At 42.2% G+C, this 26,555-nt stretch overlaps 1 protein-coding gene across 1 annotated transcript; it reads right to left on the bottom strand.

The window, feature by feature from the left end:
- Positions 1-1,569: 1,569 nt before the first annotated feature.
- Positions 1,570-24,166, bottom strand: LOC128120642 (cytochrome P450 3A31). The gene is made up of 13 exons (XM_052754800.1): positions 24,096-24,166; positions 23,002-23,095; positions 20,727-20,779; positions 18,244-18,343; positions 15,012-15,125; positions 14,838-14,926; positions 14,399-14,547; positions 10,587-10,714; positions 9,679-9,748; positions 7,724-7,884; positions 6,877-7,103; positions 4,456-4,618; positions 1,570-1,665 (listed from the first exon to the last, which is right to left on the bottom strand). Exons 1-13 carry the CDS (start codon positions 24,164-24,166, stop codon positions 1,570-1,572), a joined length of 1,515 nt encoding a protein of 504 aa, XP_052610760.1.
- Between the last annotated feature and the right edge of the window lie 2,389 nt (positions 24,167-26,555).

Raw genomic sequence — 26,555 nt, 5'->3', positions numbered from 1 at the left:
AAGGAGATATTGTCAATTGATAGGCCTGAGATAAGAAAGTCAGTTTTCATCAATGGGGTGACATTGTGTTTGCCAACTACTCTCCAGAGCAGGCCTTACACCCAGGAATAGTTATCCAACATGAACTGGACCCCATAGTTTGGTTTGATTTGAAACTGTTGGAGAGAATATAAAGTTGGGTGGGAAGGAAGGTGAAGGAGGGTCTTGGAGGAGTTGGAGGAAAGAAATTAATATAATCAAAATATGAAGCTCTCAAAGAATATAAAATAGAATTTTAAATAAGTGTTTATGGGGGGATGCCCAGATCTCAATGGGAAGGGAAAATAGAAGAGATTTCACAAGTGGAGAGAGGGCAGGTGGGGATGGGAACATGAATGATCAGGTTGGGGGCCACAAAGAGGGAGACTAATGAAAGAGACTACTGGAAAGTGGGGGCATTTCAGGTTCAGGTGAAAACCTGTTGCAAAGGAATCTCTCAGGAATCTACAAGGATGACCCCAGCTAAGACTCCTAGCAATAGCAGGTATATAGCCTGAGTTGATTATCGCCTGTGACCACACTGGTGACTAGCTGAATTGTCATCAAAGAGGCTTCATCCAGCAACTGATGGGAACAGATGCAGACCCACAGCCAAACATTAGGCAGAGTTCGGGAAATCCTGCAGAAGAGGGGAAGAAAGGATTGTAGGAGCCAGAGGGGTCAAGGACACCACAAAAAAACCTCACAGAATCAGCTAACCTGGGTTCATAGGGGCTCAAAGGGACTGAACTGACAATGAGGGAGCCTGCATGAGACTGACCTAGGTACTCTGTATATATGTTACAGTTGTGTAGCTTGGTCCTCTTGTGGGATTCCTAACAGTGGGAACAGGGGTTATCTCCAACTCTTTTACTAGCTTGTGAGAACCTACTCCTCATTCTGACCAGCCTTAATACATGGGAAGGTGCTTAGTCTTACTGCAGCTTGATATGCCATGTTTTGTTGGCTTTCATGGGAAATTTGCCCTTTCCTAAACAGAAACAGAGGAGGAATGAATTGGGGAGTGGGAACAGAGGGGTGCAGCAGAGGAAGGGACTGGGAGGAGAGGAGGGAGGGAAAACTGCAGCTAGGATACAAAATAAATTTATTTTTTAAAAAAGAAATGTTTACATTTTCAGTGTAACATTTATTGCAGAATATTGCAACTAAAGCATCTCATACCAGTTTTACAATAAAAATTGTCACAGTGGTTCACATTTTCATTAAAAAATTATTAATTATCACATTACAATGGCATAGTTACTCTCAAAAGAAATTGACAGAGCCAACCAGATGTGGATGGAAGTAGTCCCATGAGGACCAGAGAAGGTGAATTTCTCACTCTGTCAACTGATTTTGTCATTTCCTTTACATTAGATGGTACTCTGTATTGACACTGAGAAAACTCAATGGATGTACTGAATCCATGCATCAAGGCCAGGCAATTAAGCCTCATCTTCATCTGGGTTTTATTCATGAAGTAAATTAAAGAGTCCAGTGTTCTTAGATATCACCTTCTTGAAGAACACGGTGGAAGTCCTTGAGAGAAAGTCATGCTCCAGTTATGATCTCATCCCGTGGCACAACCTTTAGAACAACAGGTTTTTCTGGTTGAAACATTGCCTTTCGGCTCAATTTCAGAGGGATCTGCAATAGTGGAAGAAAAATATTGAAAAGCAATGAATGAACCAAAAGCAACCCCAGAAGAAAAGTTTTTTTAAAAAAAATTCAGGATGATAATGCTTTACAGAAACGTAAAACTGCATTTAATGTCATATGTTTTGACTTCCTTACTCTCCGAGCTGTGTCAATTATATGGTGAGAGCATACATCCAAACCATGCATTGGGTACAATGTTGATTGAGACTCTACTGTATACAGGGCCTGAGAGGAAGTCATGTTGGTTTATGTTATTTCTGTTCTGTGCTGATTTGGAGTAAAACAGGTAAGTTTCACATTTTTGAACCTGATTACTAGTTATTATGTCATATTATTTTTTAAAATCCCTGAAAAGCTATTTTTGGCTTTTGAAACTTGCAAGTTAACCCTGAGAAGATACATTTCAAGTCTGTGGACAGTCCTCAACTCCTAGGTCACAGGTCACCACTAGAGTTGAGCCCATGAGGGCAAGTCTTTAGGAGGACAGACATTTGCTTACTTTTCTAGCATCTATTCTTGGCTTCCAAGAATAGAGTGAATGAGCAATTTGGAGTCGTACAGTGTTTTCAATGATGCTTTAGGCTCATGCTATTTGGTGATGGAGGGGGGAAATGCCTCCAATGGAGTGATCTTCTGGTCACAGGAGAAAGAAGGGGAACAAAGTTGTCATGGAGACAGAGAAGTGTCAAATTTAAGACAAGTGGAGCTTTTCAGAGCATATGCCCCTTGACAGGTGTGCCATTAAGTCTCAAAATTTGAACCTTGCTTTGTCTGTCTAAATCCCTGTATATGCTTATGATTTAAATGCTTCAGTGAGAAAGTACTGACATAAGTGAGGTTGTGTGTAGGTAAAGCTACACAATTGCCTTAAATCACAAATCACAGAATAAACACCGTCATCCCTCCCTTTATCCAGAAATAAAACTAGTTAACAAAGAGAAGTCACATTCTAAATACAGAAGTCCCACAAATTTTAGCCATCTCTTTTCATGAAACAAGAACAAGTTGTTCAGGAAAAGGTAAACTCCTTCTCCAAATGCTCCATCTTATTCTTTCAAAATTTTACAAAGTATACATGTGTTTCCCAAGAGGCATAAAAAATGTGTATAAAAATATACATACTAATAGTATCTGTTAATTGTTTAATTAGCTTAGTATTTTATGAAATAGTATTATACATTATCCATACTTTAAACATTTACTTTCAATGTGCAAACTCTCCTCAAAGAACCATTTATAGTTCATGGCAGGAATAATATGAGGTGATATAGGATTAATATTAGGTAATATAGAAAAGAGAAGCGATTTCCTTCAATACACAGAGAACAAACACAACCAAACTGGAGGCTTTAATGACAAAGTACTAGCATAGGTGATGAAAATATCCCGCAGGAGTCAAAAGTTGAGCTTAAAATAAATGAGGAAAGAAACCCAAGAAGAATATTCATTTGGGGGAATGAACAAGAACTTGAGGTATGAGAGCAAAATAAAAAGGGGGAGAGATACATGATTTATAGAAATATGACAACTATCTGTTTTCTGGAACAAGAGCTCCAGCGAAGTGAGGCAGAACCATCAAGATATCTCATAAGGTTGGAGTTCATCATAACCAAAAAATTTTTTTTTGTTTTTTTTCAAGACAGGGTTTCTCTGTGTAGTTTTGGTGCCTGTCCTGGATCTCGCTCTGTAGACCAGGCTGGCATCGAACTTACAGCCTGGCTCTGCCTCCCAAGTGCTGGGAATAAAGGTGTGTGCCACCATTGCCCGGCATAACCAGAAACTTTCTAAAGATATTTTTATTTTTATTTTATGTACAGGAGTGTTTTGTTTGCACATATTCATGTATATTACATGTGTGCAGTCTCAACAGAAGCAAGAGGAGCACATCAGAGACCCTGTAACTGGAGTTGCAAATAGTTGTGAGCCACTATGGAGGGGCAGGAACTGAATCTGGATCTTTTATAAGAGCAAAAAGTGTTCTTAATCATTGAGCCATCTCTTGACTCCAGCAATTGTGTTTTAAAATAATGATTCTCAACTTGGCCTCACATGGGAAGTCAGTGATGAGCTTTTAAAGCTACACTCTGGGTGAATTATTTTAGGATTTCAGAAACAACCAGGCATCATGAGTTTCTGTTTTTGTTTTTGAGACCAGGTGTCATGTAACCAATGTGGGCTTCAAATGCACTAAGTGGTCTAGGGTTTCTTGAACTTCTGGTCCTCTTGCCTTCCTCTCCTGAGTGCAGGGATTACAGGTATGCTTTACCACAGCTACTTCATGCAGTTCTGAGGATAGGAACCAGAGCTTTGTGCATGCAAGGTAAGCATTTTTCCAACTGAGAAACATCTCAGACCCCATATGTGAGTTGTAAAGCTCCTCGGTGATTATAATGTACAGTCCATGGTTAACAAGGCTTTGAGAGGAGGGCTTCTGTGAGTTCTGGAAGAAGAGTGAACCACCCAATAAACATGAAGACATGATCACTGCACCTCTGGCTGGCATACGACATATCCAGTCTCCAATGGACATGACTGGGACTTCAAACAGAATGCATATAATCCTGTCATATAGGCCTGCACTAATTCCTCATAATGTACTCTATACAGATACAGCATAAGAGATTCATTAGCTCATGCCTAGATACAAATAACTCATTTGACCATAAAACAAATTATTAAAACTCAAACAAGCAGATTTGTTTTTATACACAGAACCGTCAGTTGAAAAAAAAAACTGTCCCCACAAAACATCATTTACAGAGATAGTTTTCCCCTCACCTGTGTTTCTTTACAAGGCTGGAAGGAGAAGTTCTGCAGCACTTTAGTGAGAGCAAGTTTCAAGTTCATGAGAGCAAACCTCATTCCAAGGCAGTTCCTGGGTCCGTTACCGAAGGGAAGGTATACATAAGGATTGATGCTGCCCTTGTTCTCCTTGCTGAACCTGGAGACACAGAGTAATGATAAGTCAACAAAAGGTAGAAACCTAAGAGCTGCATACATGTGTTTGCCTTTCGACATCTAACTGGTAACATGCAGGTAGTTTGGGGAAAAGTTCATTGAACTTTTGCTCGCAGACATTGGAATCTGAGAATCATACACTAAAGGTCCTTTCCATCCTCCTTGCCCTATAAGAGTTTCCATATGAAGCGAAGTGATGGTGGTGCACGCCTTTAATCCCAGCATTTGTGAGGCAGAGCCAGGCAGATCTCTGTGAGTTCAAGGCCAGCCTGATCTACAGAACGAGATCCAGGACAGGCACCAAAACTACACAAAGAAACCCTGTCTCAAAAAACCAAAGGAAAAAAAAGAGAGTTTCCACATGGTAGATAAGACAACTGTTGTTTAACAGAAAATTCATCCTATGTGTCCACTAGTGTAATTATGGTGTTATGGGACAGGGGTAACCAACCATTTTCTGATTGCATTGGAGTTTCAATTCACAGAGTGAATTAATGTCTGGTACTGTAAATCTGGTCAAAATTCAATGGCTAGGGAGTTCATAGGCTCTGGAGTAGAACATATTACTGTTGTTTTGCTAAGTGGACATGGTATCAAGTTGTCTTCTAAATATTTATGTTTATAAATAAATTTAGTGCTGCTGTCAGCCTTGGTCAGAGAAGCTTCTGATTGCAGTGAGAGATAGTTTACACAGAGAGTCATAAATGGTCAAAATGCTGAAAATGGGTGATGGTGGAGTGCTCAGTGATTAATGGGACATCTATATCACCCCCACTAAGGCACAGGAACATCATAACAGAATAACGTAAGAGCAAGGGAATGAAAGGGGTGCTGTGAAACACTATCATCTGGACATGACACAGCATTTTACTCTTGCACACTCAGGAGCTGTGGTTGCCTATACAAGACTGGACCCATGTTGATACACTCTGTCATGGATGGGGGAGGGAGTTCATGAGGTGCCGCCTCCTTAAAGAGCTATTCACAATTAATGGTTTCTGTGGAAGGAGGAAGTTTCTCTTCAATGGTCTAGCTACTGGTGAGTTGTTCATTCTCCAGTAAATAACTCCTGTACCTACTACTCTTATTCAAGCAACCCTAATTAAACTCATGAGTCACAAGAAAACAGGAAGACTTGTTGAAGACAAATAGGGATTCAACCTTGTGGGAGGGAGAAATGACAGGGTAATGCGAGGTGGAGATGACCAAAATACATTATACAAGCATGCAATTGTCAAAGAATAAAAAGAAAAAAGGAGGGAATATATCTTAGACCATGATAAATGAAGACCACATGAGAATAGGAAGAAGCAAAGTGCTAGAGAGGCCCACAGAAATCCACAAAGATACCCCCACAACAGACTGCTGGCAATGGTCGAGAGACAGCCCGAACTGACCTACTCTGGTGATGGGATGACCAAACACCCTAATTGCCGTGCTAGAAACCCCATCCAACTACTGAGGGATCTGGATGCAGAGATCCATGGCTAGGCCCCAGGTGGATCTCTGGGAGTCCAAATAGCGAGAATGAGGAGGGTTTATATGAGCGAGAATTGTTGAGACCAAGGTTGGATAAAGCACAGGGACAAATAGCCAAATGAATGGAAACACATGAACTATGAACCAATGGCTGAGGGGTCACCAACTGGATCAGGCTCTCTGAATGGGTGAGACAGTTGATTGACTTGATCTGTTTGGGAGGCATCCAGGCAGTGGGACCTGGTCCTGTGCTCATTGCATGAGTTGGCTGTTTGAAACCTGGGGCCTATGCAGGATCGCTTGGCTCGGCCTGGGAGGAGGGGACTGGATCTACCTGGACTGAGTCTACCAGGTTGATCTCAGTCCTCGGGGAAGGCTTTGCCCTGGAGGAGGTGGGAATGGGGGGTGGGCTGGGGGGAAGGTGAGGGGAGCGGGAGGGGGGAGAACAAGGGAATCTGTGGCTGATATGTAGAACTGAATTGTATTGCAAAATAAAAATAAAAAAAATTTAATAAAAAAAATCTAAAAGTCCATTCAGGATAATGCTGGGTTCATCTCTGAAAAGCACATGTCAGTTAGACGGAAGGAAAATGGGCTCCTGTCTCACACTTAAGATGGTCATTTGCTACTTGAGGTAAGAGGAGAAAAACACTCTGTATGTAAATTGTCACATTTTCTTCCAAGTCTCTCTTTCCCGAGACATCATAGCATATACAAGCAAGCATGGTTCTGAGTGGGTTCCCACTCCTGGTATTCTGGTACCTTTCAGGGCGGAATTTCTTAGGCTCTGGCCAGTACTGTGGGTCAAGGTGAAGAGCATAAACTGGTATCATTGCCATGGACCCTTTGGGAAAAAACACACCATCCATTTCAACATCTCGTTTACAGACTCTCTCAAGTCTACTAGCAATTGGGTATAATCTGAGAGTTTCATTTAACACCATGTCGAGGTACTCCATCTCCATCACTTTATCATAGTTGGGAGATGCCTGGAAAGAAAGAAAAATATTTGTACTGCGATTTTACATTAATGGAGGTATTGTTTTGCCTACATATGTGTTTTATGTACTACATGAGTGCAGTGCCCACAGAAGTCAGAAGAAGGTGTCAGATCTCTTGTAACTGGCATTACAGATGACTGAGAGCTGCCATTTGGGGTTGGGAATCAAACCTGGATGGTTCTTCCAAAAGAGCAGCCATCATTGAGCCATCTATCCAGCCCCTTACAAAGAGGTTAGAATAACTATCGCTTGGGGCTTAAAGATGTCTCAATTAGTGTCTACCATGAAAGCCAGAGTTCAGATGCACATCATTCATAAAGTCAGACACAGTTGCACACATCTATAATCCCAGCAGTGGGGTGGGGGACACAGAGTAAATGCACGTCTGGTGATCATTGGGGAGACTGCCTAACAAATTGATGTGCTCGAGGTTCAGTGAGAAAGCCTGTCTTAAAACATAGTGGAGAGTGATTTAGAAAAATACCCAGTATAGGTTTATCACACACACACACACACACACACACACACACACACACACACACACACACACACCACTGAAGGTGATCAGTGTCTCTTTTTCCTTCCTCCTCCAAGCAACATCCATTCACCTTATTGGGCAGAGCCACATCGATCTCCTCCTGCAGTTTCTTCTGGATATCAGGATGAGTGGCCAGTAAATACAGGGCGAAGGAAATTGTGTTGCTGGTGGTTTCGTAGCCACCGAAAATAAAGATAATTGACTGGGCTATGATCTCCATGTCAGACAGAGCTGAAAGTAAGAAAATATTTCAGGAAAACAGGTCAGAGTGGATGGTTACAAAAGAGATGAGGTCCTGTTTCCCTAGAGATAAATATGGAGAAATCATTCAGTCTCCCTGGGGCTGTTGTCACTCTCACATCCATGTGACACAGACAGAGAAGGGGAAGACTGCTTCAGCCAGGATAGTGCCCATGGAGGCCGGAAGAGGCATCTGGTCCTCTAGACATAGAGTTGTAAAAGACTGAGCTTTCAGAGGTAGGTGCTGGGAACTGAACTCTAGTCCTTCGCTAGAACTTAAAATGTTTTTATGTGTGTATGCTTGCACACGTGTTCAAGTGCCCATGGAGGGCAGAAGATGGCATTAGAGCCCATAGAGCTGGAATTACAGTCAGTTGTAAACCTTTTCCATGAGTGTTGTGATTCTGTTGTTGGCATTTTTTTTTCCAATTACTTTAAGTCCTTGTTACTAAATTGAAACTGGACTATAAACCCACAGTCAGTGGGCATTTAAAAATTAATACCTATTTAGCAATCAAAATTGAAACAGAAGAGATAAGGATATATAGCTCAGTAGGTGGAGAGCTTGCTTAGCATGCTTGAAGCCATGGGTTCAATCCCCAGCATTGTATAAACTAGGCATGGTAGCATAGAAGTTAAAAGGTAATTCTTAGACACATCATGAATGTGATGTCAACCTGGGCTACACGAGACCCAGCCTCCAAAGGATGAGAGGTATAGAAAAATTGAAGTTAGCTAATCACATTAAAGGGTTTCAAGTGGCCAAACTGGAGAGAATTTGAAACACAAAATACATGATGACTTTTAAAAGCAAATTTGGGGACCTAGAAGATCATATTGTTATATATAAGTAATTGTATGTACTAGAAATAAGCAAATAGAAAGAATGGAAGACTCTCTTTACATTAACTACTAATGTACCCATGTAGAATTAAGTCTGGAACTGGGATATCATCATTTTTCAACTATGATAGTAATAATGGTTTTAAATTAAAACATAAACATAGATGGGAAGCTAGAGAGATGGTTCAGTGGGTGAGCACCTGCTGCACAAGCATGAAGACCTGAGTTTGACTCCTCAGTCACCATGTAAAAAGCCAAGTGTGGTAACACACACCTGTAACACCAACTCTGAGGATCATTGGGACCTGCTGGCTGCCAGCCTAGCTCCAGCTTTAATAAGAGACCCTGTCCTGAGGAAAGAAGGCAGAGAGTGATTGAACAAGACACTTGGTACCTTCCTCTGGAATCTATACATACACCTAGGGGTGTGCACATGTGCACACACACATGCACACATACACATACACCACCTGAAGAAGAAAAAAATCTACAAGTGACTTTTAAGTGTGTAAAAGAATGAAGAGAGCCAGTGTGTTTGTACAAAGAGGCTTTCCCCAGATGCCACTTATTCAACACACAAAGAAAAGTAAATCTTTAGCAAGACTAAGGTAGAGAACACATGTACACCAGGGGTTCCCAGAAAGTATCAGCACCATTTGGGTACATGCCTCCTGACTGGATGTTTAGAGTCAGACATTTAGGCAGAGTTCCCAGTCAGTGTGCTGGGAATGATCTAGGTAACACAGAGACCACTGAAGACTTCCTTATTGATACCCTTTATGTTTGGAACAAACTTGTGCCCCTGTGCTTCTAGAAAATTCCCTGGAGACAATAGCCATGTCCATCTTTCATAAACTCCACAGAGGTATTCTTCTGCTAGAAAACCTTCCCACACATTTTCTGAGAGTTTCCTTGTCCATAGACCAGAGAGTCCTTGTTTACCTTTATGAGACTCATTGTCTTTGGAATTGTTACGAGTGTTCATCATCAGCTGAAGAAAATCCACTCGGTGCTGGAAGCAGAAAGAGAAGTTGCAAAAACAGAAGGTCAATGGTGAGGTCAGAGGTCAGAGGTGGATCAGCCGTGCAGAAGCTTTGATTACTCAAGTTAGTGTTGCTGGAGTCATCACAGAACAAAAGCACCAGTGGCTAAACCAGGGAGCCATCAGCTACCACATCAACCACGTTTACAATAAATTACAAGAGACACAAGTTCAAACAATAGCTTTCATTTTTGAGAATGTTTTTGAAGAAGATGATAATAGTGTTTCCCCATTTTTAATCATTTTATGTATTCTTAGAGAATTTCATACATATATACAATGAGATATTGTCATATCCACCCCACCATTTCTTCCACTTGATCCCTTCTCTATCCCTTATAACATTTCTTCCTCCAAACTTCATGACTGCTTCTTTTTCAATAACCCACTGAGTCCAGCTGGTGCTGCCCACATGTGCCTGGCTGTGGGGCCATCCACTGGTGCAGGGGAAACCTACTGGTGGCCACACCCTCCTTCTGCAGCCATCAACTACCAATAGTTCTTCAGTGAGGGGTGAGGGTTCGAGAGGTCCTCTCTCATCTATGCTGGAGATTTGGTGGCCTTGGTCTTGTGTAGGAATTTGCCTTGCCATTTTTTTATTTCAGTCCTTATGCATCTACTTTCCATTTGTATTGCTAAGGTTTAATTCCTGGCTTATTCTCAATCAAATTTTCAAAACTCTAACTTCTCCGCTAAATCTAGCCTTCTCTATCTACCTTTAGTGATAGATAAATGGAGCACACAGCTCACATTTTCATAGTCAATATGTTATCAAACCCTGGACTCTCATGAGTTCACCACTTTTTACCTTCTTGTTAGAATCCAGGCGATTTTCCTTCATTCTGTCAACAAATTTTTTGAAAAATGCTATCGAATCCTTTGGGAACAGGGAGACATTTAACATCTCATATATTGGGGTGAGGAATGGAAAGAGTACTGGAAAGAAAAGGTAAAAATAAATAAATTTTAGTGAAAATGCAAGTTTCATTTAGAGAAACCATGAAGCAATCTAAAGAATAAGTCACCAAGTCTCAACCGGAAGCCATTCTGTCTGTGGCCTTGCTCACACTGGGTCACCACCATAATGCTCCTTCTGCATTTTGGAAGAGCCAAAGGAAGACATCTGACTTTTGGATTTAACTCTGCTCCTGTAGTTTGTGTGGATCCAGAAAGTACAGACAGGGGCCGTTGACATGGTTCAACAGCTAGAGTCCTGCAGACAAGCCTAACAACCTGAGTTTGATCCCTGCATCCCATACTGTGGAAGGAGAGAACCAACTACTGTAAGTGGTCCTCTGATCTCACATGCCACACAAACACACAGGATGTATACATTGTGGAATATTTGTTTACACTGTGTAAAGATGTGTCACTGTGGCTGGTTTAATAAAGAGTTGAATGGCCAATAGCTAGGCAGAAGAGACTAGACGGGACTTTGGGGGAAAGAGAGGAACTCTGAGAAGAAGTGAGGCAGAGAGATGCCAGGTAGACACTGAAGAAGTTGACATACAGTACAGAGGAGAGGTAACCGAGCCATGTGCTAGAACACAGATGAAAATAAACAGGTTAATTTAATTTGCAAAAGCAAGTTGGGAAAAAGCGTAAGCTACTAAGGCCAATCTTTCATAACTAATAATAAGTCTCTATGTCATTGTTTGTGAGCTTCCAGCCCAAGGAAAACTTCGACTACACACACACACACACACACACACACATACAAATAAATAAATAAATTTGGTATTAGTTAAAAAATTAGTAACAAAGAAAGAACAGCCAAGATAGCATTTGTGTCTCAACTGTCATGATATAAAACAAAACTAGCAACAGAAAGGATATGAGGAAAGTCAAAAGAATGTGCAAATTAATCAATACACTCTGATTAAAAAGCAATTAAGTCAAAGAACTCCAGGAGGTGATGGGAAAATTTGTTGAGATACAGTTTCATGGTAGAGTGCCTCCTAGATTGCATGAGATTCTGGGATCTCCTCTACACAGCAAAGGAATAGAAAATGTCTTGAGAGAGTATAAAATAAAGACACACCAAGATCCTGAAAAGAAAAAGCAGAGAGAGGCTTACAGCCTTAAATTTTTAAATCACAAATAATCAAACTTTACATTAAAATAAAAAATTAAAACGACTAACTCCAGGCCTGGAGAGATGACTCATTGATAAAAACACTTGACATGTGAGCACAGATCTGAATTTGGTACCCAGTGCCCCTTTAAAGCTAAGCTCAATGACAGGTGACCCAAACTCAGAAAGAAAGAAAGAAAGAAAGAAAGAAAGAAAGAAAGAAAGAAAGAAAGAAAGAAAGAAAGAAAGAAAGAAAGAAAGAAATCACACAATCTCCTTCACTTCCTGAATCTATCCTATAATTGATAAATGTAAATATGTTAACAAGTATAAGTGGTTATGGAGTAATGCGTAAAAGGAAACTAGGAGAGGATGATATTGGGTGGTGAGGAAGGATGGGATGTAGACAAAAGGATACATGAATTGTGTATGGAAATGTAATTGACAGAGAAAATATTAAAACTCTAAATGAAGCACCACTGCTAATTGTATCCAGTACATACCCAAAAATTACTACAGGGCCTGGAGTGATGACTCAGCCCTTAGCACTGGCTGCTCTTGCAGAAGACCCATGTTTGATTCCCAGCATTCACATTGTTGCACTTAACCATCTGTAACTCCAGTTCCAGGGGAATCAATGCCCTCTTATGGCCTTGGCAGGCACTTCATGCATGTGGTATGCATCCATGCAGGTAAAACACTCATACACATAAAATAAAAGTAAATCTTTTTAAAATGTTAAAGCAATTCAGCTATGTAAGAGAGATGATCAAAAAGCAGACATTAAAACTTCTAACTTTGTTTTTTTAATTGCATTAGGACTAGGGAAATGCTGATCAAAAACCACAAGGCCAGCCCACAGAGTATCCACTAAGGGGCAATGATCAAAGTCATGGGAGAGACAAGCATTACAGAGCATGGAGAGCCTTGAACTCTCCTGCAGTTTTAGAAGACAAAGAAAACTCTGCAGCTACTTTGGAAAACATATGCTCGCTTGTTTAATATGTTAAAAATATAGTTACTTCTTGACTCAGCAATAGTGATTCTGAATATATACCCCCAAAACATAAAATCAAATATTCAAACATAACCTTGTATGCAAATGCTCATGGCAGCAAAATTCATATCAAACATATAAAACTAACTTCAGTGTCCATCAACTGATATGGAATATTACTTATTCATAGACACAGCAGACTGTGATGTTTGCTTCCTTTAATAGTGTGCTAAATGACAGAGACCTGTCACAGAAACCACACAGTCTATGATCCCATTGATGTGAATAAAATACCCAGAATATGTAAATATACAGAAAGTGAATTGGTGGTCAAGGCTGCTTGAAGGATGATGGTGCAAATGTGCAACATGGCTAGAACTAAGAACTCTGCAGTTGACATTGGTAATGGGCCGTGTAGACCATCAGTCAATGCAGAGTCCTAATTGATCAAAGTGCTGAGAATAAATGACTGTTGAGTGCTGGGCCCTACGTGGAACATGTATTCCAACACCCCCACCACTCAAGGCTCAAAGAACATCATGAAAGAGGGTTGGGAATAAAGAGCCAGGGAGGGGTGGTGTGAGATGCCATATCCTGGACATGGCATGGCCCACTCATAAACTGACTACCTGCATGGGATCACACTAATAATGGTCAGCATCCTGGGAGGAAGCACTGATTGGACTCAAAAGGGAAAGGACATAAATTGGGAGGAAGATGTGTTAGGAAGTCTGAGGGAAGAGGGAGGTGAGAGTTATGGGTAGGAATAATCAAGATAGATTGTATGCCTATACGATACTGTCAAAGGATAAATAAAAGAATTCTAAATCAAAGCCAGGACTGGTGGCATACACCTTTAACCTCAGCACTTGGGAGGCAGAGGTAAGGGGATCACTCTGAGTTCAAGACCAGCCTGGTCTACAAAGCAACTTTCAGGCCAGCTATAGCAACACAGTGAAACTCTGTCTAAAAGAAAAATGAAGTTCTAAAACTAAAGTAATGGGCTACAGATCTTTGAATGCAAAAAAATATTCACCTTTAAGGGGGTGAATTATATACCTATAGAGCTGTTAGTTTTGGTAAGTGTGGAAGAGAAAGGCAGAACTGACTAACATGTGTGGTGGTATTTTACTTGTACTGAAATGTGATTTTAATTGTATGTTAATAAATAAAGTTGCCTGGGGGTCAGAGCTATTAGAGCCATAGCAAGTGCGTGGCGGCGGTGGCGCACGCCTTTAAGGACCTGGAGGGCGGTACATACAGGCAGTGACGAGGCAGTCACATGTTTGGGTTTACAACCAATGAGAAGGCAGAACAACTAGAGTATATAAAGTCATACACACAGGAAGTAGGCCCCTCTTTTCAGAGAGCTCTCTTGGCTGAAGAGGATCCCTGAATCAGGAAGGGTGAGGCTCTTAGCTCTGACCTCTTGGCTTTCTTCTCTGAATTGGCTCTGTGTTTCTTATTTAATAAGACCGTTGGTTACATCTACAAACATGGCCACAGACAAGAGCAGAGGGTCAAAAGGCAGAAGAACCATCATACATACCTACTGACATGAATAATGGGTCAAAAAAATCAAATCTTATGAGCTTCCTGGCCTTTTCCACAAAAGGGTCCTTTGGGTTGTTGAGAGAATCAACGTTCACACCAAATGACGTGCTTGTGATCACATCCATGCTGTAGGCCCCAAACACTCTGAGGAGAGAGACATGGAAATTTAACACATGCACCAAGAAGCCTGAAAATTCGTATTCTTGGGCACGACAGGCAAAATCACCTCAGTACTAACCAAGTACCTTCCCCTCCTAGCCTCCCCCTACCTCGTGACCTTGGTACGACCATGTTTCTTTTCTAACTGAATATTTTGTCATCTAGTGTCTAAGGGAAGAAGGAGCAACTGGACCATATGAGACACACAGATGATGACCCTTCTGCCCCAGTTGCCCTTCCTCTCCCAGAACCGCAGTACATGTATCACTACTTACTCTTTCATAGGGATAGGCTTGCCTTTCTCTGCCTCTCTTCTCAAGTATTTTACCAAAATATCTCCATACTGTTCAATGATGGGGACCATCTAAGCACAAAACACAAAGGCATCCATAGTTAAGTGTGGGGACTCAAGTCTCACAAACGTTTCACCTAAAAGCCCTTCCAGTCACCTCTTTGAGTTTTCCACTGGTGAAGGTGGGAGACAGCAAGGCTCGAATTCTCTTCCACTCTTCATCCTTAGATATGGAGATGGCTTTTCTCATAAATCCCACTGGGCCAAATTCCTAGAGTCCAAAAAAATACAGATTTGGCTTTCTGTAAGTCCAGAATTTTCCATGGTTGCAAAAGTGCTAAGTGGATATTGCTTTATAAAATTTAGTTACCAACTGTTTACTATGGTTCAACCCTCATGCCAGATGCCGGGGTGGGGGGGGGGGATTGTGGGGAGTCAGAATTTCCTCACAGCCTATAAGAAATCAGATGATCACTGGGCGGCATGTTGAGCTTTCAAATTTTTATATTTCAGATCCTTCTAAATGTAAATCTCTCTGTGGTTGGAAAATTAGTTATAGGAGTGGGAAGAAGATGCGGGGAGGAGACAAGATATAGCAGATTCTCCAGAGCTATCCAGATGGCAAAAGGCTTGGAGATATATAGAAAGCTAACTTTGCATCAGACAAGTACTCCAGCTCAGTATTTACAATATAAGCAATGTGAAAAGGGATATTCTGGTGTGTGTGTGTGTGTGTGTGTGTGTGTGTGTGTGTGTGTGTGTGTGTAGACTAGAATGCTGGTGTGCATGCTCACTTGGAGACCAGAGGTCTGGCATCTTCTTCTACAACTACATTTTTTAGGCAGGTTCCTCACTGAATCTAGAATTCTCTGGTTTGGCTAGAGAAGCTAGCCAGTAAGCTCCTAGGATCTACATATTTCCAAACACATCTCTGAAGTAACACATGCATGCTGCTATGCCCAGCTTTTAGGTGGATGCTGGGGATCCAAAGTCAGGTCCTTTACCCACGGAGCCATCTCCCTAGCCCTGAGACACTTAGAGCATTTGATGTTTGGTTTTATATAAGATTTGTTTTGGTACTGTATGTATGTGTATGAATATATGCACATATGTGTGCAGTGTTTTCAGAGGTCAAAGGAGGGATTTGGATCTCCTAAAGCAGGAGTTACAGGTGGTTGTGAGCTGCTGCATGTGGACGTAGGCAACCAACCCCCCATCCTCTTTCAGAGCTTTCAGACACTAAGTCACCTCTCTAGGCACTGGTTTGTTTGGTTCGGGAGCTGTTTGCTGGTTTAGGAATAATGCTGTAGGAATCCATTTCCCTTACTTCTTTATACAGTGATAAATGGGAAAATATAATTCTATTTCCTTGGTAGGAACTTCCTTCTACCTTCCATACGTATAATTTATACTGCTGTGGCGTCTCCCAACATGCCCTTATATTAAAGTGCTCAACAGGAAGAAATGGAAATGGCTTCCACTTGATGAAGGGCAGCTGCAAACTCCGCCTTCAGCCAACTTCACCAAGACTCAAGGCTGAATGAGGGCCAGAGAGATGGCTAGCAAGTAAAGGGGCTTGCTGCCAAGCCCATCAACCTGAGTTCAATCCCCAGGACCCACAGGGTAGAAAGAGAGAACCAACAGGTTTCCCCAGATAGGTCAGTGGAATAGGGATGGTTTAAAAAAAAGAGAGAGAACATTAAACTTAGCATCATACCTTACACAAAATTAACATAAATAAAGCCATAGGTTTAAGAGCAAATCTCAAAAGTGTGTAATTTGTATTCAAGCAAACCCACACAAAAGGACCAGGTAAATAGTCATCAGACTTGACAGTGACCCCACAATTCATTGAGAAGGAAAATGGATATACAAGGTGAAGAGAAGAAGTCAGGCCGAACAAGGTAGCTAATGGGCTAGCAAGAGGGAACTGCATGGTCAAGGAGCAGCTCTGTATTCTCAGTGCTTGTCACTGCACAAGCCTAGACCTGTGGTTAACTGTAATAAACTACACAGACATAAGAAAGGACCCGTGCGGGCCTGGAGAGGTGGCTCAGAGGTTAAGAGCATTGACTGCTCTTCCAGAGGTCCTGAGTTCGATTCCCAGCAACCACATGGCAGCTCACAACCATCTGTAATGAGATCTGGTGCCCTCTTCTGGTGTACAGCAATACATGCAAGCAGAACACTGAATTAAATAAAAATTAAAATTAAAAAAAAGAAAGGACCCGTGAGATACAACCTAGATGACTACAGTGTCCATCCACAACTAGATTACAATAATATAGTATATTTACACTTTCTCATTAGCAAATGAATGCCTAGACCCTGTATATACATTATTGTGGAAGCCACTGTGAATCTATATTTATCTCATTTTTTTAAATTCAGTAAGTAGCCAGGAGGTGGTGGTGATGCCCTTAATCCCAGCACTCAGGAGGTAGAGGCAGGCAGATCTCTGTGACCTCAAGGACAAGCTGGTCCACAGAGTGAGTTCTAGTACAGCCAGGGTTACATGAGAAATCCTGTTTCAAAAAACCCAAAATAGCCGGGCGGTGGTGGCGCACGCCTTTAATCCCAGCACTCGGGAGGCAGAGCCAGGCGGATCTCTGTGAGTTCGAGGCCAGCCTGGACTACCAAGTGAGTTCCAGGAAAGGCGCAAAGCTACACAGAGAAACCCTGTCTCGAAAAACCAAAAAAAAAAAAAAAAAAAAACCCAAAATAAAAACAAATACCCAATATTTGTTTGTGTGGCACATGCCTTTTATCCTAGAATTTGGAAAGCAGAGGCAGGTAGAGGCAGGCATATCTGAGCTGGGGCAAGCCTGGTAGAGTGGGTTTCAGGGGAGTCAGAGCTACACAGAGAAAAATTGTCTCTAAAGAAACAAATGAACCAAACAAAATAAATTCAATAACTAAAATGAAAAGGTTAGCATTAGTAAAAGGAGAGGCTGGAGAGTTGGCTCAACTGTTCAGGGCACTTGCTGCTCTACCGGAGGAGCCAAGTTCAGTTCCCAGCACACATGTCAGGCCACTCACAACTGCCTGGAACACCAGCTCCATGGCATCTCACACCCTCTTCTGACCCTCACAGGAACCTACACACATATGGCATTCACTTATATAGACACATATATACACATAAATAAAAATAACAAACATGAATCTTTCAACTTTTTTTTTTAATTAAAAAAGAAAGCTAGCCAGGCAGTGGTGGCACACGCCTTTAGTCCCAGCACTCGGGAGGCAGAGCCAGGCAGATCTCTGTGAATTCAAGGCCAGTCTGGTCTACAGAGCAAGATCCAGGACAGGAACCAAAATTATACAGAGAAACCCTGTCTTGAAAAAAAAAAGAAAGAAAGAAGAAAGGAAAAAAAAAATTTACTTACCCGTCTGTTTGTGAAGACAGAATAGCATTCCTTCACTAGTATATTCTTTATCATCTCTGTGTCTGTGATAGCTAACAGGGGTAATTGACCATCATACAACCTGTGTGGAGAAAACAGCTGATTAACCCAAGCCAGGTCCTGAAGTGGGAGCCCCAAGTCCAGACTTCGATTCTCATGTTACGTGACCCTCACTCCGATTATACAACAGGTTGTCACAGGAGGTCCCAGTCCAACTTAGGGAGTCTGACCACTGATCCAGTGGAGTCTTTGTAAAGTGATAGGTAATGTCAATCAAGACACTACGAGTCACTTAAAGACAAAACAGTTCCAAAAAACATCAAAATTAAGAATCACAAGTGGAATTTTTAAGTCTAGTTGTGTATATGTGACAGTTGCTTATACTATTTTCTGTGATTTTTTGCAAATTGAAAATACTGTAAGTGGCTGGAGAGATGGCACCACAGTGAAGAGCATGTATTGTTCCTGCATACAGCCTGAGTTTGGTTCCTAGCACCCAAGTTGCGTGGCTCACAATCACCTGTAACTCCAGCTCCAGGGGGCTCCAATGCCTCTGGCTTCCCTGATCACCAGCACTCATGTGCAGAGACACACACACACATGCACATACACATAATTAAAATTAATAGATATAGATGTTTAAAAATAAAGTATTAAAGTAAAAATTCATAATTAAATGCTTAAGATAAAATGTTAAAGTTAAAATTAAATATTGTAAAGTAAAAAATAAACCCTTAAAATATTAAAATTTTACATGAAAAATAAATAAATATAATAAGATATTTCAGTCTCTGAACTTTGGATGTAGCTCAGTGTAGAATGACTGCCTAGAGTGTACCAGGCCCTCGTTTTGATACGTTGAGCTGAAAAAACAAATGAAAATACAAATTTCAATGAGGTGCCATTACCAACTTCCCCAAGACTCAGATGGTGTGGCAGGCAGGGCAGAAAGACCCTGAGAGCCAGGCGGGGAGAGGAGAGCTGCAAAGTGCTGTCTTCCCTGGTCTGGAACTCACTGCAGCTGGGGTGACCTCCACAGGCCCTGTGGGTGATTTGACTGTCAACACCGCAGCAGGAAGCTCAGGGGCCTGAGCCTGCCTGAGGATTTACACACAGCTAACCCTGGCATGGGAAGGAAAACGGCCCCGTGAACTCCAGTTCAGCCCCTGGGATCTACACGGGGGAATGGAGAACAGACTGCCACACGTTGTCCTCTGACGTTTACATGTGCGCCAGGGAACACATGCCCTCTCTGATAAATAAACAAGTATAACAAAAAAGGAAAAAGGAAGCAGTTGCTGGGGGAGGGCAAGAAGTCTGTGTCAGTGGTGAACCTCGCACTCCTGTAAATAACCTCTCACTTGCTCATGCTTCTGTAAATCCAATTAAATTCATTGGTACAGACAGAGACACATAAAACTAATGAAAAATGAAAGCAAAATGTTTCATATAAAAATAATATTAGGGCCAGGTGTAGTGGCACACACTTTTAATCCCAGCACTTGGAAGGCAGAAGCAGGTGGATGTCTGAGTTCAAAGCAAAGCTGGTCTACATCTTGAGTTCCTGGACAGCCAGTGCTACTTAAAGAGATCCAGTTTAAAAAAACACACAATAAATGGATGAATAAATAAGATATTAGTTCAGTGAAAAGTTGAGAAAACACTATCAAGTGTTGACATGCAATAATATTTCCAGGAGACATTCACATAGGGCCATTGGACAGACAGCAAAGCCTGCTATTGGCATTGAATGACGTGGTCTTTATGGGCTACATCAACTCAGCAGACCCTGTGTTCAGACCTGTGGTCCCTAAGGATGGAGGAGAAGAGATGAAGAGGCAGGAAGAGCCAGAGCCTCCTCCCACTTGTTTGTGTCTCCTAGCATATGATGACACCCACTCCAAAGATGTACCCAAACTCCAGCATCAATGACAGGGAACAGTTCCTGCTGCCAACTCAGCTGCTTTACAGAACCATTGAGGATTTTGATCCAAGGAAGAACACTTTGGTTTTTAAATACATTGGATCTCCAAAATCTGTTCAATTAGACAGGACACAATGATATACTCTTCTATCAAAAGTCTTGGCAGGTGGTGGTGGTAGCTCACAACTTCAATTTCAAAACTCAGGAAGCAGAGGCAGGTGGATCTCTGTGAGTTCAAGGTCAGTCTGGTCTACAGAGTAAGTTCCAGGACAACCAGAGCTATTACACAGAGAAACCATGTCTCAAAAACAAAGCAAAGCAGCAAAACACAAGCCTATAGAACACCAAAGCCTGTCAAAAAGCCACAATGTTCAACGTTCTGAAGATAATTAGACCTGGGAGCCATGGCACTTAGTGACACATGGCATCACCCTTACAACAGAGAGGTGCATGACTACAGCCCTGGGCTGGCATTGTCCTTGCACATGTAGAGTACATCTTCCTAAAGGATCAGCTCCACGGAACTTTCCAGAATACTCACCCCCATATTTTCCCATACTTATTATAGCACTCGACATCAAATTTCCATGTACCCTGGAAAGAGAAATAGTGTGAAATCCATTTATTGCCCTGTATGTACCAACCCTTCTGTAGCCAGGGAACCAAACGCTCAAAGCCCATAAAAAGGAGGTTTACTGTTTCTGACAGAGAAAAGTTCTTTGGTAACGTTGAGTGGCACCAGCCAGATGGCTCAGTGGAATAAGGGAGAGTGACAGGGCAGGACATCTGATACCTTCCTGTGGCCTCTGCATTCACCCTCATAGACATGTCCATATGCATATCCCCAGACTCACACCACACAACAACAGTATTAATATTAATAAATTGTTTTAAAGAATTACAAAGTAAGCATAGAACCCTCAGGATGAAAGACCTGAGCAGATGGCTGTGCAAGCTTTACCACTTGCCCTCTGGATGTGAACTTGGGGGTGTCTGCTGTGGACTGACCATGGCCCCGGAGTCAAGCAGGCTAATCACAATGACCCATCTGGACTTAAATGTGGCATATGACACGCTCATTACTGAAGTTTCTAATGATTTCGTTAAATTGTCCTTTCCCTAGTGGTTCTGCCTTTAACAAATCTTTAAAAGAAAACTTAAAAATGCACTGTGAAGTCAAGTGTCTGAGGTGATTGACAGCTGTCATGCTCTCTCAGATATTCACCCTCACTGGTCAGACTCATGCACAGAATGCTGCCTTTAGAGGAAGAGAAGCAGCTGTAGGTACATCTTAGTATTAGAGCACTTGCCTGGCATGCAAAGGCCCTGGATACCATCCTCAGTACCACAAAAAAAAAAACAAAACAGAATAGAAAATTTGTCACTAGGGCTGGAGATCTGACTCAGCAGTTAAGAGCACTTGCTGATCGTCCCAGGGATCCAAGTTCCCTCCCCAGAACCCACATCCAGCACCTCACATCCATCTGTAACTCTGGATCCAGGGAATGCAGTGCCCTTTTCTGGCCTCTGTAGGTACTGCACTTGTGTGCACAAACCCACACTTATATGCATGAAATCTTCTTTCTAAAAGAATCATTCGTTAACCAGGACCTCCATTCCTACAGGAAGAGAGTGAAGCAAAATACTCTAGTTCTCAAGAACCTAGACATACCATGAAGGGTGAATGTTGGGGATAGAGTCATGGAAATAAACTCAGGGGTTCAATGATTATGCAGAGAACCCACGTATATAAAAAGTCCCCCAATGATGTCTATGTGGGTCTGTGATATGCTGATGCTTCAGAAATATTCAGTAAAAAGAAAAAATGTTGCTCATGAGCCTGGGTACAAAGAGGAGAATTTTAATCTAGTGCATACAGCTTGATGTCCTTGAAGCTGGGAACCCCTTCAAGATTTTCTTCAAATAAGTACAGCAGTGCCTTTCCAGAATCTGCACTGGGTAAGAAACAAACTTCTTTTTTTCTCACAAAGTTTGAGCATCATGTCCCGAATATCAAGATTAAATGGGATGCAGATCTGGGCGTTTCACCCAAGGCAAACTTGACCTTGAATAAACTGACATTAGGACCAGTGAGATGACTGAGGATGAAAAGACATTTGCCACCAAGCCCGGTAACCCGAGTTTCATCCCTAGGACTCATATGATGGAAGAGAAAACTCACCGACAAGTTGTCATTTGACCTACGTATACAGACCATGGTACACACACACTCTCACCCAAAATTAATAAATATGGGGGAAAGTTGACAATGGGAGCTGTGGAGATGGTTCAGTGGAAAAATCACACCCTAAAAAGCAGAGTTTAAATCCCCAGTATCTGTGTCAATGCCAGGCAGGGGTTAAAGCTCTACAATTGTCCCTGCTTGCAGGACGCAGAGACATGGGCTCCCTGGAGCAAGGTTGCTAGCTAAACCTGTCAAAGCCGAGAGAGCTGGATTCCAGTGGGAGACTGTGCCTCAAAGTATAAAGTATAAAGTGAAGAGCAATCAAGAAGACACCCAATATCAACCTCTGGCCTCTCCATGCAACACAATCCATGAATATGCACCTGCACACATATGGGCACTCACATGCAAATACATGCATACACTACACACACACACACACACACATACACACATTTAATAGTTTTAAGTTGGCAACAGAGCCCCAAGGACCCACTGGACATTCTCTAATATGAGAACACACAGTATGAGGGCCTGAAGTCTTGGAGTTTCCTCCCAAGGACCATTTAACAGAACTAAACCATTATTGGCCATCAAGGGAAGCCATATTGGGAGTTCAATCAACACTCACCTTGTAGTAATTCAGCAGAGTTCCTACAAATGGCAGAGGCTTGGGCCCAGGAATTCCATGTTTCTTAAAGAAGTCATGTTTATGGGTCCCGAATCTATAAAGCGAAACAGAAAGCCTTGTGACCACACACAGAAGAGAGGAGATAAACATGACCAAAACCCCAATATGAGGGAAACAAACAGCTTGGCTGTCTCTCCAGTTCCCAGAGAGCTTAGGGAAAGGCTGAGGGGTCCAGTGTGCATGGCAGCCCGCTGTTCATACCTGTTTCTACTGAGTTCTGGTGGATCTGGGGTTAACCTGAAAGTCAATCAGGTCATAGCCAGAGTAAATCTTATCTGAAAACAACCTCACCTCAGCAAGAGGGAGTTGAAAGTTCGTGTGTGTGTGTGTGTGTGTGTGTGTGTGTGTGTGTGTGTGTGTGTGCCCAGCAGATCTGCACACTGTCAATATGAACTTTAAGAGCTAGTATAACTGGGCTATAGTGCAGTAGTAGAGTGCTTGACTAGCACATACAGGCTCTGGTTTGACCCCTCCTTATGCCAAAAAATGCAAAATGAACTCAGTTGTCCCTTCATTTTGCGCCTTCAAGATGACTCCACAGGTAAAGGCACTGGCTGTCAGTGTTGACAATCTGAGTTTGACCCCCAGGAGCTACATGATAGAAGAGAACTGACTCCCCAAAGTTCTCTACACATGAACACACACACACACACACACACACACACACACACACACACACACACACACACAGAGTCCCATTGCTGCCTTTAGCCCCAATAAATAAAAACATGTAATTTAAAATGTTTTTACAACAGTTAATTTCATCTTTTGCTCACTTTCTAAAGTTTTATCCTAGTGCCTGTGGAGGGCGTCAGATCCCATGCAACTGTAGTTACAGACGATTGTGAGTTACATGTGGATGGCAGGATTCAAACCTGGGTCCTCTGAGAAGAGCAGTCAGTGCTCTTAACCACTGAGCCATCTCTCCAGCCACTGCCTCTGATACCACTTTTGACCTTGCAGACAGAATATAGGTCTGAGTATTACCCCAATCCTGAGGACACAGTGGGAGAGGATCTTTGGTGGTTACTCACCGGTATAGGAGCACCAGACTGATTGCCAGGAGGACCCAGGATTCCAGGGAGAGAACTGAAGTCAGGTCCATCATGGCTTGTCTGTCAGCAATGTACGCCCCTGTGTTCTCCCTCCAGCTGTGTGTGCTACCCTTTGCAGGGCTTCCCTTCTGCCCAATGGCGCTGAAGTGTGCGCAGCCTGCGGTGTTTATACCCTGGGAAGATGGTGGGGCCAGGGCGCCAGCCACCTGGACTTTGGTATCCTCTTCACTTTGGCAGATCATAAAGTTCATGCACAGCCTGTTTTGACCTCCTGTGTGTTAACATTCTGTGCAGATTCAATAAACAATGATGTCATTTCAGGAAGACCAAAGGTTCTTTGTTTTTTGTTTTTTTTTTTAATCAGAAATTCAAACAAATTCATTGACGTTAAATGTCCTCTGATCAAGGCTGGCTTCATTCAAAAAATATATGAAATGAAACAAAAAATGTGTCATCTGCATGCAGATCTTCACAGAATGTCTTTATAACTCCTCTATAGACATTTTGTCATTTTTGACAATTCAATTCAGCAAAACAATAGCAATCTGTTAGAATCTATCCTGTGTCCCTAACAAATGAACTCATTTCTCCCAACGTAAGACTCCCACACATACATCATCTCCTTCCCCCCAGGTCACCACTGAGGGTCTTCCTGTATACCCTTTACTAGATTATAAGACTGCTCTGGGCAGTAGTTACCACTATGTAATAGAGTCATCATTCAGACCAGTCAAGTTGAGCTGGGAGAGATGGCTGAATCTAGTATGTCCCAATGGACCAACTGCTCAGCATGGTTCAATGAGGTCATGTTTTACAGAGTGAGGAAATGAGGCTCAAGACTGCAAGTGTCCCCTGACAGCTATGACTCACAACCAAAGACCAGATAGAAAACTAATATGAAGTGGGGTGTATGTGAAAATCCCTCTGATCAGTTGCTTGTAACTCTTAGGGGAGTTGTTTTGAAGTGATGAGATGTTCTAAAAAAAATCACTGACTATGTAACTTCTGTAGAACCATATCTAAAATTATTGAAAATTGCACTGTACAACTGGTGGTGGTGGCACACTCCTTTAATCCCAGCACTCTGGAGGCAGAGGCAGGTGGGTTTCAGTGAATTTGAGACCATCCTGGTCTACAGAGAGAGTTCCATGACTGTTGCACAGAAAAACCCTGTCTTAAAAAAAAGAAAAGAAAAGAAAAGAAAATTACATTGTAAATGGGTAAATCATGCAGTGTGTGAATTAGGCATACCAATAAAGCTGATGTATTGGTTAAAGTTTTTATTTTTATTTGGGACCACAGATGTTTGGTTGTTTGTTGTTTGAGAAAAAAGAAAATCTAAGAGTAGTGATGAGAATCAGATGGTAGAGTGACAGCCTAGCAGTCACAAAGCCCTGGCTCCATCCCCAGCACCACGTAATTGGTAGAAGACTTCTGTAATCCCAGAACTCAGTGAGTAGACGCAGGGGGGTCAGAAGTTCAAAGAAAAAATTCAAAGCTATATAGAGAGTTTGAGACCAGTCTGGGGTACATGAGACCCTGTCTTGCGGGGGGACAAAACAACAACAAAAACCAAATTCGTGTATTCCTTCTACCCACCAAAATGCAACCTCCACCACTCTGTGACAGGGGTCATCGTGAGAAGGAGACAGACCTCACCACTTACTGCTGAACTATTGACACCTCGCAGGTTCCGGGAGAGCGGGAGGCCGTGTATTCAGTCGTGTGCTCACTGGTGGGCGGTGACCCCACAGGCTCTAACGGACAGTTCTAAATCCACAGCCACACAGACGGCACTAGTCAAAGTCTGCAGGACACAAGACAAATCACGAACATGGGAAAGAGATTTGCGGGGAGGAAGTGAGGCTGACGAGGGTGGAAGTGAAGGAAGAGAGAGTGGGGAATTAGTCAGAATGCATCAGATACACGTGTAACGCTGTCAGACGACAAAGTGTATTCATCAAAAATAAGTACAGTAGGGTGCTCTGGGGTGGGGATGTAGCTCACCTGAGAGAGTACTTCCCTAGTATGCACAAAGACCTGGGCTGGATCATCAACACCACATAACAGGGCCTGGTGGTGGTTCTAATCCCAGCACTACAGGGGTAGAGACTGGAAGACCAGAAGTTCAAGACCACATTGTCTACATAGGAAGATTAAGTTAGCTAGCCTGGGCTGCAGTGTGAGACCCTGTATTATAAAAAGTATATGCCACTTCAATAAGGAAGTCAGTAGATGAGAAGCTCCAGGTGTTCGGGAGCATTCCTTTAATATACAGTATTGCTTCTCCATGTTTTCTTTGTATATAATTCCATTCTATGGAAGTAAGAGCACACATGCTGCTGGGAAATATAGCTCAGTGGTAGAGCATTTGAGCACCATGCATGATGTCTAGATCCAATCCCTTTTAGCAGGAGGAAAAATCCCCAAACCACCAAG

Source organism: Peromyscus californicus, unplaced genomic scaffold (genome assembly GCF_007827085.1).
Source record: "Peromyscus californicus insignis strain IS unplaced genomic scaffold, ASM782708v3 Scaffold_2__1_contigs__length_46816999, whole genome shotgun sequence".
Classification (NCBI taxonomy): Eukaryota; Metazoa; Chordata; class Mammalia; order Rodentia; family Cricetidae; genus Peromyscus; species Peromyscus californicus.
Note: the sequence above shows the minus strand (reverse complement) of the source record. Positions and strands in the feature narration are given on the sequence as shown.

Coding starts and splice junctions, on each gene's coding strand:
- LOC128120642 (XM_052754800.1), bottom strand. CDS start 24,166: ATGGACCTGACTTCAGTTCTCTCCCTGGAATCCTGGGTCCTCCTGGCA. Junction 15,126..18,243: donor CTGTCTTCACAAACAGACGG/GTAAGTAAATTT, acceptor TTTGGACTCTAG/GAATTTGGCCCAGTGGGATT. Junction 1,666..4,455: donor AGCCTTGTAAAGAAACACAG/GTGAGGGGAAAA, acceptor CCACTATTGCAG/ATCCCTCTGAAATTGAGCCG.